The sequence below is a fragment of the Coregonus lavaretus genome (assembly GCF_964263955.1).
Source record: "Coregonus lavaretus genome assembly, chromosome: 1".
NCBI classification, from domain to species: Eukaryota; Metazoa; Chordata; class Actinopteri; order Salmoniformes; family Salmonidae; genus Coregonus; species Coregonus lavaretus.
Genome location: NC_139988.1, coordinates 54,376,844 through 54,393,378, shown reverse-complemented (window position 1 = coordinate 54,393,378; position 16,535 = coordinate 54,376,844). Strand labels below are relative to the sequence as shown.

General features: G+C 40.5%; 1 protein-coding gene across 1 annotated transcript in view; it reads right to left on the bottom strand.

Annotated features, from left to right (window-relative positions):
- Positions 1-5,928: 5,928 nt before the first annotated feature.
- LOC311126921 (vertebrate ancient opsin-like) overlaps positions 5,929-16,535 on the bottom strand; it is a gene marked incomplete at both ends in the record, with an annotated part of 42,659 nt that continues 32,052 nt past the window's right edge. The window contains one exon of the mRNA XM_084158628.1: positions 5,929-6,165. Coding sequence (XP_084014754.1) covers positions 5,929-6,165 — 237 coding nt within the window. The remainder of the gene's footprint in view (positions 6,166-16,535) is intronic.

Here is a 16,535-nt window from a genome sequence, read left to right as displayed (position 1 = left end):
GGGGAGGATTAGGTGGCCATAATGTATGAGGCCATGTAATCTAGGTATTACAAAGAGTCAGGACCTTGGTTTAACCCTCATCCTACCAACTGGGGTCATTTTGACCCCAGAGGCATAATTTTGATCATAGCCCAAAGGTGGTTTATTCAATTCTTCAAATGTTTCATGACTTTGTCAAATGTACGCCTTTCCTACACACTTCTCAGTAGTTGGTATTCAGACTTACTTTATGCAGGTGCGTAATGGGTTCCCTTGTGCGCGCTGAATACATTTAATTCAACCTCTGAACAGCCTCCCACTTGCTGGCTAACAAATTTACTTGTGGAGTTTTCATTCAATAGGGTTTTCAGTACATTTATCTTAAGCCATCCCTTTAAATATGGGGTACCTATAATTAGAATTTTCTCGACAGACTCACTAGAATACATAGAGAGAACGGGTTCAGAATATAGACATCAATGAAAGAAAGCCATCTACATAAATGCATATTCGTCTCCGTTTCAGTACCAACTGGTAGATAAAAAAATATTCTGATCTTGTAGATTATTTAGGCACATTTTTGGGTTAGGAAAGTATGTATGAATCATTAAAAAAAACTGGTTTGGAGAGCCTTTAAGCACTACATATATTGATAAATAAAAAATTGAGTGGTTTGATTCATCTTGCAAGTTGTCATATTCAAGTTCAATCCATGAACTATTGGAAGGTAAAAAAAAGTGTACAATAGGGTTTGAACAATAGTCCTATAAACCTACCCTAATCCCCACTAATGATGGAACTGTATGACAACTGTCCAGTCATCCTAAACCGTGCGCCAGGCTCCAGGTTTAACCTGGTACGTGTGGTCTGAATTCCATAATGATTCAAATACATATCCCAAATTATTGCACAATGTGCACTAATATGATCCACTAATGAGGACGTGACAGAGGAAAGAAAGGTAAACGGAATGGAATGGAATGATGCAAAAAATAGGCTACAAATTGAAGGAAACAAACACTAAAGTGGCAGTTATAAATGTATATGGGTATCACCAATGGTGTCTCCCGATAGTGGCTAATATTTAACATTATACAAATGGTTAAAACTAAGAAAAGCCTGGGCATGTTATTAAAACATTCTAAAGTGCATACATCAACTGGGCAGGTACAGCCCTACAGAAACCTATAGCTTGGGTCTTCAAATCCCATCCACACAAATTATGAAGGCATACCATAAAAGTTCGGAATAACGGCACAGCTATTTATAGCCTACTTCACTGTGGAAAAGGGGCCGCAATACATGCCATGTTGATATGATTTTCAGTTTGCTTCCATCTGACTGGTTTCACATTCGTCTCCAGCGATCATAAGGAAAAATCATCTAAAAACCAGGGACGGCCTGTTCAATAGGGCGATATGGGCGACGCACTGCCAAACGGGAAAAGGAAGGGATTTTTTTTCTAATCAATTATATCACGGCAACAGTAGTTATCAGTGTTCACGTCTGATCTGCCAGCCACTAAATGTCAAATCAGGCTAAAGTCGTGCTTCAAATGGCCCCGCCCGTTTTTGGGGCGATTTCAGTCAAGTTGAAAATCGCCCAGAAGTCTCTCATAGCCTGTCATGTAAAATCTATTTTTTTCAAATTTCAAAGCTTTCAATACATTCTCTATGGGTGTCTGTGGGCTTGCACTTACGCGCTTTCGTCATACGTGACGTAACCATGAACGTAACTAAGACAATAGCGGCTAGCAGCGTCTCTGTTGCGACCTGCAGTGTGGCGTTATTTTATGTTTTTAATTTGTAGACTTAGTTTACAAACATTCTGCCAACCATGGATTTCCAGTGGTTGGTTTTGGACTGATCTTGTTGATCGTGTACATACCCGCTACGAACGGACTAAATAATGAAAACGCTGCTGGCAGCGGAATCCCAATACAGCTGGGAGACTTGGCTGGATGACAGAGTCCCGGACAGAGAAGTGGAGCCGGCCGGCTTCACCCTGGTCAGAGCGGACCGCGATCCTGGTAAGAGAGCGACTCTGTACCCCGACATTGAACTGCTTTTGTTGATAAAACAAGTTTACTGGAGAACTGAGACCAAGTAGAGACTTTGGACAGGGTGGATAATGGTATAATATAGGCAGTTTATTCAGAGGTAAAGATATCTGGAATAGCGTGCACGGACCCGTTCGTCAAACTCGTAGGGAGTTTATCAGAAGAGAGCCCCGAAACATTGTGTGCTGACATTTTATACAATAAAATGAAGTAGGTTGAATCTAGTAGTTCTGATCTTCTGATTGGTCCTGATGAGTTGGGCGAGGTCCCCTCCAGGTTAGTATCACTGTTGCATTGGCTCTGAGTCGGGTTCTCTGTCTTCAGATGTTCAGCCTAAGAGAAGGGGATTTGTGTGTGTGTGTGTGTGTGTGTTTAACAGTGATGATGTGTGTGTGTGTGTGTGTGTGTGTGTGTGTGTGTGTGTGTGTGTGTGTTTATCAGTGATGATGTGTGTGTGTGTGTGTGTGTGTGTGTGTGTGTGTGTGGGTGTGTGTGTGTGTGTCCTCAGAGCAAGAACTCGTGAGTTGGAAGAACTGAGAGACCTATGGCGTGGGTGTTGTCCTTAGCCACCTGCTGACAAGGCTGACAAGATAGGACTCTTTTGTCCATTGTTATAGGATAGGAACAGCATTGATTGAAAACAAACGCCCAACACAAAATGGGTCATGCACAAGATTTTAGTCAGACCAAGCTATAACATTATATATTTACTACGACAGTACATTCAACCAAAAGCTAATATAACAAAGGCATCAGAGATTATTTATAATCTGTCACAGAAACTGGAATCCATCTCCCCAGATCAGTCAATAAATGCTTCTGGTATTGACTTATATGCTGCCCCTGTCTTCATGTTGTTGCTGGACATATCTTTTTTTAAATGTGTGTAGGTCACCTAAATCATCAGAAAAATTGCCCCTCCTGAGAATTTTTTCAGGAGCCGCCACTGCTAAAAACAATGACTATGTCTATTTACAATCCCCTTCTCTAAATGGATTACTCATGTACCTAGCTCTTATCAATAGCTCTTATAAATTTATACATTACAGTGCATGGAGAATGCTGTTATTTCTATCGGAAAAAAATTAAGTACATGATTTTTCCACTTGGAACCGGCAGGTTCGCTCGACCTTATTCATGGTTTCCTCAAGCGTAAAGGTGGTGGAATTATGAGGGAATTAAGTAGACACACCTCCACCACACCCTAATTTCTTAGCATGAACTTGTTCTCAATACATTTAATTCATTTTTTTGTGTTTCTGTATCAATATAAACTTTTAAATGTTTTAACCCTATTATTTGCGGGTCAATTTGACCCATTTCCACTTTTAAGTTGTTTAGAATACTAGTTAACCTCTCTTTTTCTCCATGAAATTAAATGACTTTTCCTCATTTAGGGTCATGAACCTAACTGAAAAATGTGGACACACTGATGTGTAGTGAAATGTCTGTGTAGATTTTGTATACAAACATGATGTTGTGGGTCATTTTGACCTGGAGGCGTTCATGTGTATAGATATCTGCACAGGTCCAAAATAAACAAGTGTCTTTGATGTCTATGTTTGTGTGTAAAGGAGCTTTCCCAAGCTTCTCCTTCTCAGTGCAGAGCAGCAGATCTCTGACACAGACTCTCAAAAATGAAGCCTGATCACAAATTCTGGACTGTGACAGTAAAATAGAAGAAGAGGTTTCAGAGACAGAGGACATTTCAGAGATAGAGGACAATGCTGTTGATGATCCAGATTGTGCATTTTTCTTTGGTGAAGAGGATTCAGAGGAGGAGTCTGTCCTACCATCCCCTCGATCAGATGAGAGAGCATGCAACCACCATCATCCAGAGAAGAGAGGACATGGAAGTCTAAAGATGGTAATATAGAATGGTCACCGTCACCACAACGAAGTCGAGGTAGACTGTCAGCTTTCAATGTAATCAAAATTGTTCCAGGGCCTACATGATTTGCTGTCACTCGAGTCCATGATATACAATCAGCTTTTGAGCTCTTTTTACTCCAAGCAATAGAGAAGATTGTACTGGACATGACCAACTTGGAGGGGAGCCGTGTGTTTCGAGAGAACTGGAAGACACTGGATCAGATTTACTTGTATGCATACATTGGATTGTTGATATTAGCTGGAGTGTACAAAATATAGTTTGGGCTGTTTTTACTTGATTCTTTGACTGTCTTGAGTGTGTTTAAACTGTGCGGGACAATCTGACCCATACCACAATGGATCTAATTTTTTTCAGCAAAGCAGACCCCAGCCAAAATTACCTAATTTGCCTATAGAGTAATTTGAATCTAGGTTTCTTTGAAGACATAATAACAAGTTATCCATACCACCAGATGGTGGAGAGGGACCTCTATCAGTGATTTTGATGAGATAGACAGATCATCTGCAGAAATACAGCTCCCCATGTACACACCTAAGATTGTACCTTTCTATACCATGTATGTTTTGTGCATAAAAAATCTGCCAATGGTATACAACATCTGCCAATTGCATAAATACTTGATATAACAACAATACAGAACTCAAATACACTCTGGATCTACACAGAGAGCTGTATTGGTGTGTATTCTCAGAAAAGTCGTTATTCTAGGGCAAATCTTAAAAGTATTTCTCTGGAGACATAATATTAAGTTATACATATCCTCAGAGGGTGGAGGGGACCTGTATCAGTGGTTTTGACTACATAGACAGATCACCTGCAGAGATGGAGCACCTTATGTACTAGCCTATGGTTATAACTGGTTATAACTAGGTATGACCATGTACAAAATCTAAATTACCTTACATATACTATATGCTTAGTTGCAGGAAATGTTATATAAATACCTGAATTCCTATAATATCCTCCAATATTCTAGATGTGGAACTTGTTATGGTATTTGGGTTGCTATAACATTTGGTTTGAAGTGAATGAAGATTTGGGCATGCTTTCTGAAGTCTGCTGCCATAGGCCCTACCACTCCCATTGTTTCACTAGCAACGATGCTCATGCTGGCTTTGAGGTAAGTAAATAAAGAAAACTAAGCCATATTGTTGGTCATTGTCTCACAGGATGGTGTACTGCCCCTTTAAATGCCAGTCATTTTTACCACATAAGACAACATTTATATTTACATCAAATTTCTAAAAACGAAATGATAACACATTCAAATGATGGTAAATTGGCTTAATAGTACTTATGTGGATTGTACTTTGGAAAAAAACTGCACATTATTTAAGGCAGAAATTTATATTGATGTTTTATAGAATATGCAAATTACCTGTAATTGTGCAACAAATAAGTATTTATTTGATTTAGATAACATTATTTACATATCTAATTATGTTTTGATAATAATTAATTTGATATTTTGTTATGATTGTTGCTTTTTCCAATAATTTCTTCTTGGGGTCAACATTACCCCAGTTGGTATTCCATGTATGTAAAATATATTGGTAGTATGAGTGTTAAGGGAACCCTTTGTGGTGCAGTGTCCACAGAAAGGGTGGACTAAGGTATTGAGGAGGGAAGAATGCCTCCCACTGGCCCTCTAACACCCTTTCCAACCGCATCTGGTCTCCTACCCAAAGATCCAGGCCTGACCCTGCTTAGCCTCAGATGAAAGCCAGCAGAGAGAGGCAGTCAGGGTGGTCTGGCTGCTTGCCATACATGAAAGCATTATGTCCCTCTTTTGTGCTCCAGTTTCCCTCTATGTCTACTAATACATAACAAGTAAACCAGAGAACCTTTGTGGTTACACCTGGCATCTTTAAACTAACACATACCACAAGAAGTTGGTGGGTAAGAGAATATGCATCTGTATAGGAATAGAAGGGGAGGATGGTAAGGCAGTGAGGACTGGAGGAGAGTTCAGGGGTGGGGATAGTCTTCTGTTGGCCTACATGGGGCAGACTTTGTTCTCTGGGATTGGCAGCTGGGCAAAGGAGCTGCAATCGCTGGGGGACGCCTCCTCATTCTTAGGCTGGGTGTTGCCGCAGACCGGGATGCGTGCTGTTATGGCTGACATCTCACCCCCAGTGCAGCTCTCCCCCGTCATTCCCGGTCGCTCCGACATAGCATTCATGTTCTCTGGTGCAGGCTTGCCGGTAAAGAGCTGGATCAGGCACTTCCTGAACTGGATAAAGGGCATTAGAACAGCCAATCAAAAAATAAAATGCAAGACAGGCAGTAATGGCATTGGCAATTAAACAAGTTCAAAAAGCACATTCTTTGTTTCTTAATGTGTAGGCTTCTGTTTGGTGCCTTATGAACAGTACCCAGGTGATATCGCAAAAAAAGTGCCTATCTGAACTGTCAGGATACTGTAGCTCCTCTTAAAAATAAGCAGATATGTGGCAGACGTTCCCTGGATGTGCAGGTAGGAGATATTTATCATACTTATCAAGAGATGCTCAGCACGTAGTGCAACACTAGCATTGCTTTTTGCTATTTGTTTAAAAGGCAGAAAGGTTTAAGTACTGACCACCATCCTACAGCTGAAGGGCAAAAATCAATTGCCTGTCAATACGGTCCTTGATAAAAGAACACAAGCTTCATAGCCAATTTGTCTAGAAGTGTGGGAGAAGAAAACTCGAAAAAGCTTTGAATGATTACTTGTTCCCGTACAACAAAATATATATACAGTACCAGTCAAAAGTGTGCAAAGCTGTCATCAAGGCAAAGGGTGGCTACTTTGAAGAATCTAAAATCTAAAATATATTTTGATTTGTTTAACACTTTTTTGGTTACTACAAGATTCCTTATGTGCTATTTCATAGTTTGATGTCTTCACTATTATTCTACAATGTATAAAATAGTAAAAATAAAGAAACACCCTTGAATGAGTAGGTGTGTCCAAACTTTTGACTGGTATATATATTTAACGTCACATAAAATGTATTCCAAATACAGTGAGGGAAAAAAGTATTTGATCCCCTGCTGATTTTGTACGTTTGCCCACTGACAAAGACATGATCAGTCTATAATTTTAATGGTAGGTTTATTTGAACAGTGAGAGACAGAATAACAACAAAAAAATCCAGAAAAACGCATGTCAAAAATGTTATCAATTGATTTGCATTTTAATTAGGGAAATAAGTATTTGACCCCTCTGCAAAACATGACTTAGTACTTGGTGGCAAAACCCTTGTTGGCAATCACAGATGTCAGACGTTTCTTGTAGTTGGCCGCCAGGTTTGCACACATCTCAGGAGGGATTTTGTTCCACTCCTCTTTGCATATCTTCTCCAAGTCATTAAGGTTTCGAGGCTGACGTTTGGCAACTCGAACCTTCAGCTCCCTCCACAGATTTTCTATAGGATTAAGGTCTGGAGACTGGCTAGGCCACTCCAGGACCTTAATGTGCTTCTTCTTGAGCCACTCCTTTGTTGCCTTGGCCGTGTGTTTTGGGTCATTGTCATGCTGGAATACCCATCCATGACCCATTTTCAATGCCCTGGCTGAGGGAAGGAGGTTCTCACCCAAGATTTGACGGTACATGGCCCCGTCCATCGTTCCTTTGATGCGGTGAAGTTGTCCTGTCCCCTTAGCAAAAAAACACCCCCAAAGCATAATGTTTCCACCTCCATGTTTGACGGTGGGGATGGTGTTCTTGAGGTCATAGGGAGCATTCCTCCTCCTCCAAACACGGCGAGTTGAGTTGATGCCAAAGAGCTCGATTTTGGTCTCATCTGACCACAACACTTTCACCCAGTTCTCCTCTGAATCATTCAGATGTTCATTGGCAAACTTCAGACGGGCATGTATATGTGCTTTCTTGAGCAGGGGGACCTTGCGGGCGCTGCAGGATTTCAGTCCTTCACAGCGTAGTGTGTTACCAATTGTTTTCTTGGTGACTATCATCCCAGCTGCCTTGAGATCATTGACAAGATCCTCCCGTGTAGTTCTGGGCTGATTCCTCACCGTTCTCATGATCATTGCAACTCCACAAGGTGAGATCTTTCATGGAGCCCCAGGCCGAGGGAGATTGACAGTTCTTTTGTGTTTCTTCCATTTGCGAATAATCGCACCAACTGTTTTCACCTTCTCACCAAGCTGCTTGGCGATGGTCTTGTAGCCCATTCCAGCCTTGTGTAGGTCTACAATCTTGTCCCTGACATCCTTGGAGAGCTCTTTGGTCTTGGCCATGGTGGAGAGTTTGGAATGTGATTGATTGATTGCTTCTGTGGACAGGTGTCTTTTATACAGGTAACAAACTGAGATTAGGAGCACTCCCTTTAAGAGTGTGCTCCTAATCTCAGCTCGTTACCTGTATAAAAGACACCTGGGAGCCAGAAATCTTTCTGATTGAGAGGTGGTCAAATACTTATTTCCCTCATTAAAATGCAAATCAATTTATAACATTTTTGACGTGCGTTTTTCTGGATTTTGTTGTTGTTATTCTGTCTCTCACTGTTCAAATAAACCTACCATTAAAATTATAGACTGATCATGTCTTTGTCAGTGGGCAAACGTACAAAATCAGCAGGGGATCAAATACTTTTTTCCCTCACTGTACATGTAGCAACATTTGCATCTTTGCTAAAAGATAGGGCACTACACTACACTCTCAGAAATAAAGGTTTAGATTTGTTCTTAAAAAGGTACAACCGTTTGTCATTGAGGTGGTACCCTGTAAGGTCATTCTTTGTACATTTAGTTATAGGTACATAATTGTACCCCAGTTCATACCTCAGATAGTACCTATCTTACATATAGTCCACAGGTACAAAAGCATGCTTTTAGAAAAGTTACAATTTGCCTTCATAGGGAACCACAACAGTGTCAAAGCCATACTGTATGTTCTTCGTAAGTGACGAAAATGTACCTCTACCATAGACCACTTTAACTGGTACAAAATGTCCACTCACATGTGTCCAAAAACAATTAATTAAAAGCCACGCACCCACTAAACCATGCCTCCAATATCATTTCCTAGTATGCCTTTCCTTTTCAAGTAAATTGTAGAGTTACCACCTATGACTGTATTTGCTAGTGACAGAGACATGGTTGTTGAATTCATTCATTTTCAGTCCTGTGACCTTCACTAAGTGAGTTCCTAGGCGTATGTTATCATTCAAATTAAACTCTTTATGACACTACATTACATACACTACATGAGTATGTGGACACCTGCTTGTCAAACATCTCATTCCAAAATCATGAGCATTAATATGTAGTTGGTCCCCCCTTTCCTGCTATAACATCCACGACTCTTCTGGGAAGGCTTTCCACTAGATGCTGGAACATTGCTGCCGGCACTTGCTTCCATTCAGCCACAAGAGCATTAGTGAGGTCGGGCATTGATGTTGGGAGATTAGGCCAGTTCTTGTGCTGACATTGCTTCCAGAGGCATTGCTTCCAGAGGCAGTTTAGAACTCGGTAAACGAGGACAGACAATTTTTATGCCCTACACACTTCAGCACTCGGTGGTCCTGTTCTGTGAGCTTGTTTGGCCTACCACATCGCGGCTGAGCCGTTGTTGCACCTAGACCTTTCCACTTCACAATAACAGCACTGACAGTTGACCGGGCAGCTCTAGCAGGGCAAAAATAGCCAAATCCACTAATTTGAAGGGATGTCCACATACTTCTGTATATATAATGTCATAAGGCCTTATTTTGAGGTTTAGTTTTACCCTAATACAACGTTTACAGGCAACATACAATGATGACGGCACGTGTTTCCTTGCAGGTAACCATGGTTAACAGAGGAAGAACAATGATTTCAAGCACCACCCTCCTTTTATAGCTTCCAGTCTGTTATTCTAACTCAATCAGCATGACAGAGGTCCTCTGTAGCTCAGCTGATAGAGCATGGCGCTTGTAACGCCAAGGTAGTGGGTTCGATCCCCGGGACCACCCATACACAAAAATGTATGCACGCATGACTGTAAGTCGCTTTGGATAAAAGTGTCTGCTAAATGGCATATTATTATTATATCATAACATCAGGCCTGCAAGTATGGTTGCAAAATTCCCAGATTTTCAAGAAATCCTGGTTGAAGGATTTCCTGCTTATTCCCTTCCATTTCCAGAAATCTTCCAATCGGAATTTCTGGAAAATCTGAGGAATTTGTTAATGTTACCAGAATTTTGCCACCCTATCTGCAAGTCACATTATGCTGGCTTGCAAAGTGATGTGTAATTCCTATTGGAATCCAGCCAGAGTTAGGATATCCAACAGTTTTGTATTCACCCACAACCTGCATTCATAATGACTGCCAGGGTTAGGAACATTATGAGGAGACTACCTTAGCCATATAAACTGGAACAACCATTTCAGTAACAGGTTAAATAAAATCTGGCTGGATTATTTTATTAAAATGTATGTTATTTATCTTTGTGTAGCATAACATTCAATGTACATGCACAAACACCGATATTAAAAACATATCAAAAAAATCTAGCTACAGTAGAGCATGCTGATATGATAATATGCAAATATGATAATGATTATGGAACAAATGTGCCAATTTAGGGTACCACCCCAGTGACAAAGCCGTTAGATCCATTTAGGTGGCAAAAATCCATAATTGTACCTTATGGTGGGTATTGAGGGTACACAAAATATGTTTGTACCCTGGGGAAAAGAAATGTACCATCACAGTGTATCCCTTTTTTTCGAGAGTGAGAGTGTGATTATTGTACCTCCTGAGTGGCGCAGTGGTCTAAGGCACTGCATCGCAGTGCTAACTGTGCCACTAGAGATCCTGGTTCGAATCCAGGCTCTGTCGCAGCCGGCCGCGACTGGGAGACTCATGGGTGGCGCACAATTGGCCCAGCGTCGTCCAGGGTAGGGGAGGGAATGGCCGGCAGGGATGTAGCTCAGTTGATAGAGCATGGCGTTTGCAACGCCAGGGTTGTGGGTTCGATTCCCATGGGGGGCCAGTATAAAAGATTTTAAAAAAAAGAAAATGTATTCACTAACTGTAAGTCACTCTGGATAAGAGCGTCTGCTAAATGACTAAAATGTATATTTGTATTGTGGATCCCCATTAGCTGCTGCCAAGGTATTTGCAAATTATGGTGGAAAATAAGTATTTGGTCACCTACAAACAAGCACGATTTCTGGCTCTCACAGACCTGTAACTTCTTCTTTAAGAGGTTCCTCTGTCCTCCACTCGTTACCTGTATTATTGGCACCTGTTTGAACTTGTTATCAGTATAAAAGACACCTGTCCACAACCTCAAACAGTCACACTCCAAACTCCACTATGGCCAAGACCAAAGAGCTGTCAAAGGACACCAGAAACAAAATTGTAGACCTGCACCAGGCTGGGAAGACTGAATCTGCAATAGGTAAGCAGCTTGGTTTGAAGAAATCAACTGTGGGAGCAATTATTAGGAAATGGAAGACATACAAGACCACTGATAATCTCCCTCGATCTGGGGCTCCACGCAAGATCTCACCCCGTGGGGTCAAAATGATCACAAGAACTGTGAGCAAAAATTCCAGAACCACACGGGGGGACCTAGTGAATGACCTGCAGAGAGCTGGGACCAAAGTAACAAAGCCTACCCTCAGTAACACACTACGCCACCAGGGACTCAAATCCTGCAGTGCAAGACGTGTCCTCCTGCTTAAGCCAGTACATGTCCAGGCCCGTCTGAAGTTTGCTAGAGTGCATTTGGATGATCCAGAAGAGGATTGGGAGAATGTGATATGGTCAGATGAAACCAAAATAGAACTTTTTGGTAAAAACTCAACTCGTCGTGTTTGGAGGACAAAGAATGCTGAGTTGCATCCAAAGAACACCATACCTACTGTGAAGCATGGGGGTAGAAACATCATGCTTTGGGGCTGTTTTTCTGCAAAGGGACCAGGACGACTGATCCGTGTAAAGGAAAGAATGAATGGGGCCATGTATCGTGAGATTTTGAGTGAAAACCTCCTTCCATCAGCAAGGGCATTGAAGATGAAACGTGGCTGGGTCTTTTAGCATGACAATGATCCCAAACACACCGCCCGGGCAACGAAGGAGTGGCTTCGTAAGAAGCATTTCAAGGTCCTGGAGTGGCCTAGCCAGTCTCCAGATCTCAACCCCATAGAAAATCTTTGGAGGGAGTTGAAAGTCAGTGTTGCCCAGCGACAGCCCCAAAACATCACTGCTCTAGAGGAGATCTGCATGGAGGAATGGGCCAAAATACCAGCAACAGTGTGTGAAAACCTTGTGAAGACTTACAGAAAACGTTTGACCTGTGTCATTGCCAACAAAGGGAATATAACAAAGTATTGAGAAACTTTTGTTATTGACCAAATACTTATTTTCCACCATAATTTGCAAATTAATTAATTAAAAATCCTACAATGTGATTTTCTGGAAAAAAAATTCTCATTTTGTCTGTCATAGTTGACATGTACCTATGATGAAAATTACAGGCCTCTCTCATTTTTTTAAGTGGGAGAACTTGCACAATTGGTGGCTGACTAAATACTTTTTCCCCCCACTGTACACAATATATGGCCCAGCCTTTGGAACTTTGGTTTTCTTAGATATGGCTACTATATTGTGATCACTAGATCTGATGGATTTGGATACTGCTTTCAAACAAATCTCTGCAGCATTAGTAAAGATATGATCAACACATGTTGATGATTTCATTCCTGTACTGTTTGTAACTACCCTGGTAAGTTGATTGATAACCTGAGTCAGGTTGCAGGCACTAGTTACAGTTTGAAGCTTTCTCTTGAGTGGGCAGCCTGATGAAAGCCAGTCAATATTTAAAACACCCTGAAAGTATAGCTCTCTATTGATATCACATATATTATCAAGCATTTCACACGTTATCCAGATACTGACTGTTAGCACTTGGTTGTCTATAGCAGCTACCCACCAGAATGGGCTTTAGGTGAGGCAGGTGAACCTGTAGCCATATTACTTCAACAATATTTAACATGAGATCCTCTCTAAGTTTTACAAGAATGTGGTTCTGAATATAGACCACAACATCGCCCCCATTGGCATTTCTGTCTTTTCTGTAAATGTTATAACCTTGTATTGCTACCACTGTATCATCAAAGGTATTATCTAAGTGAGTTTCAGAGATTGTCAGAATATGAATGTCATCTGTTTCTAGCAAATTATTGATTTCACAAACCTTGTTTCTTAAGCTACATATGTTAACGTGGGCTATTTTTAACACTTTTCTGGGATGCAATACTCAAATTATTGGGTACAACAATGTACCATTATACTCTTTATCCACACATGTACCCTAAAAGGTACTGAACAGTACCATGTGAGATCATTTTGTGTATTTTAGGCCTAGATTCAATCAGATCATGTGTTAACAGTCGATAGCCGACTCCCACATAGCTGATTTTTTTGCATTGGAGTTGTAACTGCATTGGAGCTGCCAAATCGGTGAGCAGCTGCTCTTGTTCATTGTCACGAAGCCACACCGTCCCACTTGCATTAGGAGTTCAGAACGAGAGAGTGTAGGCTATATAGAAATAATGACGCTAGAATTGAAAATCATTAAACAAAATAATGATGATTTCTATCAAGCCTAATCGAGGTGTCGATTGCATCTCACATTCCAGTGTTTGAACTTGTAAACAAGGCTGCATGGGATTTCTCTTAATGCACTTTAGGTATAATGCCAGCAGCACTTGTGGTTTTGACAGCTCTAATGCAGTTTCACCTCTGACATCGCCAAAACAACCACCATGCGGATGTCGGCTAAAGCGGATCTGATTGAATAGAGCCCTTCATCTTTTTGTACCCCAGGGAAAAATACTGTACCCTAACTGTCCCCTTATGAGTGAAGGCTGTTTTTATTCTTTTTTTATTGGGTTTTTTATTGATTTAAACAAAAACTATACATTGTACAATGCTCAACAATATGTCAAAGTGTAAGTCTATACAGCTCTACAGTGGATGGTTAGCGGTGTTATGGTGTGTTTAGTAGCCAAGTGGGAAGCGGGAATTTACCACATCTGGGAGAAATCTACTTGAACGGCCCTCCAACTGGTAATTGCTATATATTTTTAGCAAGTAGTTCTGAAAGTAGTGCCCACAAGCCAAAAGTGGTACGCCTTTCCTACACATGCCTTTCCTACGCACTTCTCAGTAGTTGGTATTCAGACTTACCTTTTACAGGTGCGTAACGGGCTTTGCAGACGTGGTTCCCTTGCGCACTGAATACATTTAATTAAACCTCTGAACACCCTCCCACTTGCTGGCCAACAGGTTTTCTCATGGAGTTTTCATTCAGTAGGGTTTTCAGTACATTTATCTTAAGCCAAATCCTTTTAAATATGGTGTACCTTTAATTAGAATTTTCTCGACAGACTCACTAGAATACATAGAGAGAAGGGTTCCGAATATAGAGATCGATGAAAGAAATCCATCGACATATATGCATATTCATCTCCGTTTCAGCACCAACTGGTAGATTTTAAAATACTCTGATCTTGTAGATTATTTAGGCACATTTTTGGGTTAGGAAAGTATGTATGAATCATTAAAAAAACTGGTTTGGAGAGGCTTTATGCACTAAATATAATGATGAATAAAAAATACAGTGGTTTGATTCATCCTGCAAATTGTTATATTCAAGTTCAATCCATAAAATATTAGAAGGTGGGAAAAAAAAGTCTACAATAGTGCTTTAACAATAGTCCTATAAATCTAGCTAATCCCCACTAATCATGGAACTGTATGACAACTGTCCAGTCGTCCTGAACCGTGCTCCAGGATCCAGGTTTAACCTGGTAAACGGAATGGAATGGAATGGAATGATGCAAAAAATAGGCTACAAATTGAAGGAAACAAACACTAAAGTGACAGTTACTGTACAAATGTATGTGGTATAACCAATGGTGGCTCCTGATAGTGGCTAATATTTAAAATTATCCAAATGATAAAACAGAGAAAAGCCTGGCATATATTTAAAACATTCTAAAGCGCATACATGAACTGGGCAGGTACAGCCCTACAGAAACCTATAGCTTGGGTCTAAAAATTCCATCCACGCAAATTATGAAGGCATACAATAAAAATTCGGAATAACGGCACAGCTATTTATAGCCTACTTCACTGTGTGAAAAGGGGCCGCAATACATGCCACATTTATATGATTTTCAGTTTGCTTCCATATGACTGGTTTCACATTCGTCTCCAGCGATCATAAGGAAAAATCATCCAAAATCAATTGCTATGTGTATTTACAATCCCCTTCTCCAAACGGATTACTCATATATAGGGCTGTTGCAGTGACCGTATTACCGCCACACCGGAAGTCACAAGTCATGAAGGCAGTCAAATTCCACGTGACCGTTTAGTCACGGTAATTAGGCTTCTCCAAGCTCTGATGCTGCTAATTGACTGGTACTCAGCACTCTATTGTCCCTCTAATCACTCTGATATCAATGCAAATGTCTTCGAAAATCTAATCAAACACTTCATGAGAGCCCATGAGCTCATGTTGCGCAACATTTCTATAGGTTTTGCAGTTGCGCAAGAAAACAGAGTGATGGCCTCTACTAAAAAGAGGAAGATCCCATCAGCTTTCTATAGGCTAGGCCTACTATATTTATTTCTCAACAATTCCTAATATTAAGCACATTGTTTATCTTTACAACAGGAGTATAGCCTACCTGGCTGGCATGAAAATGAACTATGGGAAAAGCGTCCTCCATTCGCTATTTAACTGCATAGATGTATTTTTTCCCACTACCCCTGTTTCGAGACAGGTGCATGATAATGGTCCATTCTACATCAAAACAAATTTCACACATATATTATTTACTATACAGTGCCTTGCAAAAGTATTCATCCCCCTTGGCGTTTTTCCTATTTTGTTGCATTACAACCTGTAATTATAAAAAAAATATGTATTCACTAACTGTAAGTCGCTCTGGATAAGAGCGTCTGCTAAATGACAAAAATGTAAATGTAAATATAATGGACATACACAAAATAGTGAAATGAAAAAAATAAGTTGTTTAAAAAAAGTATTTTTTTTAAATAACAGAAAAGTGGTGTGTGCATACAGTGAGGGAAAAAAGTATTTGATCCCCTGCTGATTTTGTACGCTTACCCACTGACAAATAAATTATCAGTCTATAATTTTAATGGTAGGTTTATTTGAACAGTGAGAGACAGAATAACGACAACAAAATCCAGAAAAACGCATGTCAAAAATTGTATAAATTGATTTATATTTTAATGAGGGAAATAAGTATTTGACCCCCTCTCAATCAGAAAGATTTCTGTCTCCAAGGTGTCTTTTATACAGGTAACGAGCTGAGATTAGGAGCACACTCTTAAAGGGAGTGCTCCTAATCTCAGCTTGTTACCTGTATAAAAGACACCTGTCCACAGAAGTAATCAATCAATCAGATTCCAAACTCTCCACCATGGCCAAGACCAAAGAGCTCTCCAAGGATGTCAGGGACAAGACTGTAGACCTACACAAGGCTGGAATGGGCTACAAGACCATCACCAAGCAGCTTGGTGAGAAGGTGACAACAGTTGGAAACATTATGCTTTGGGGGTGT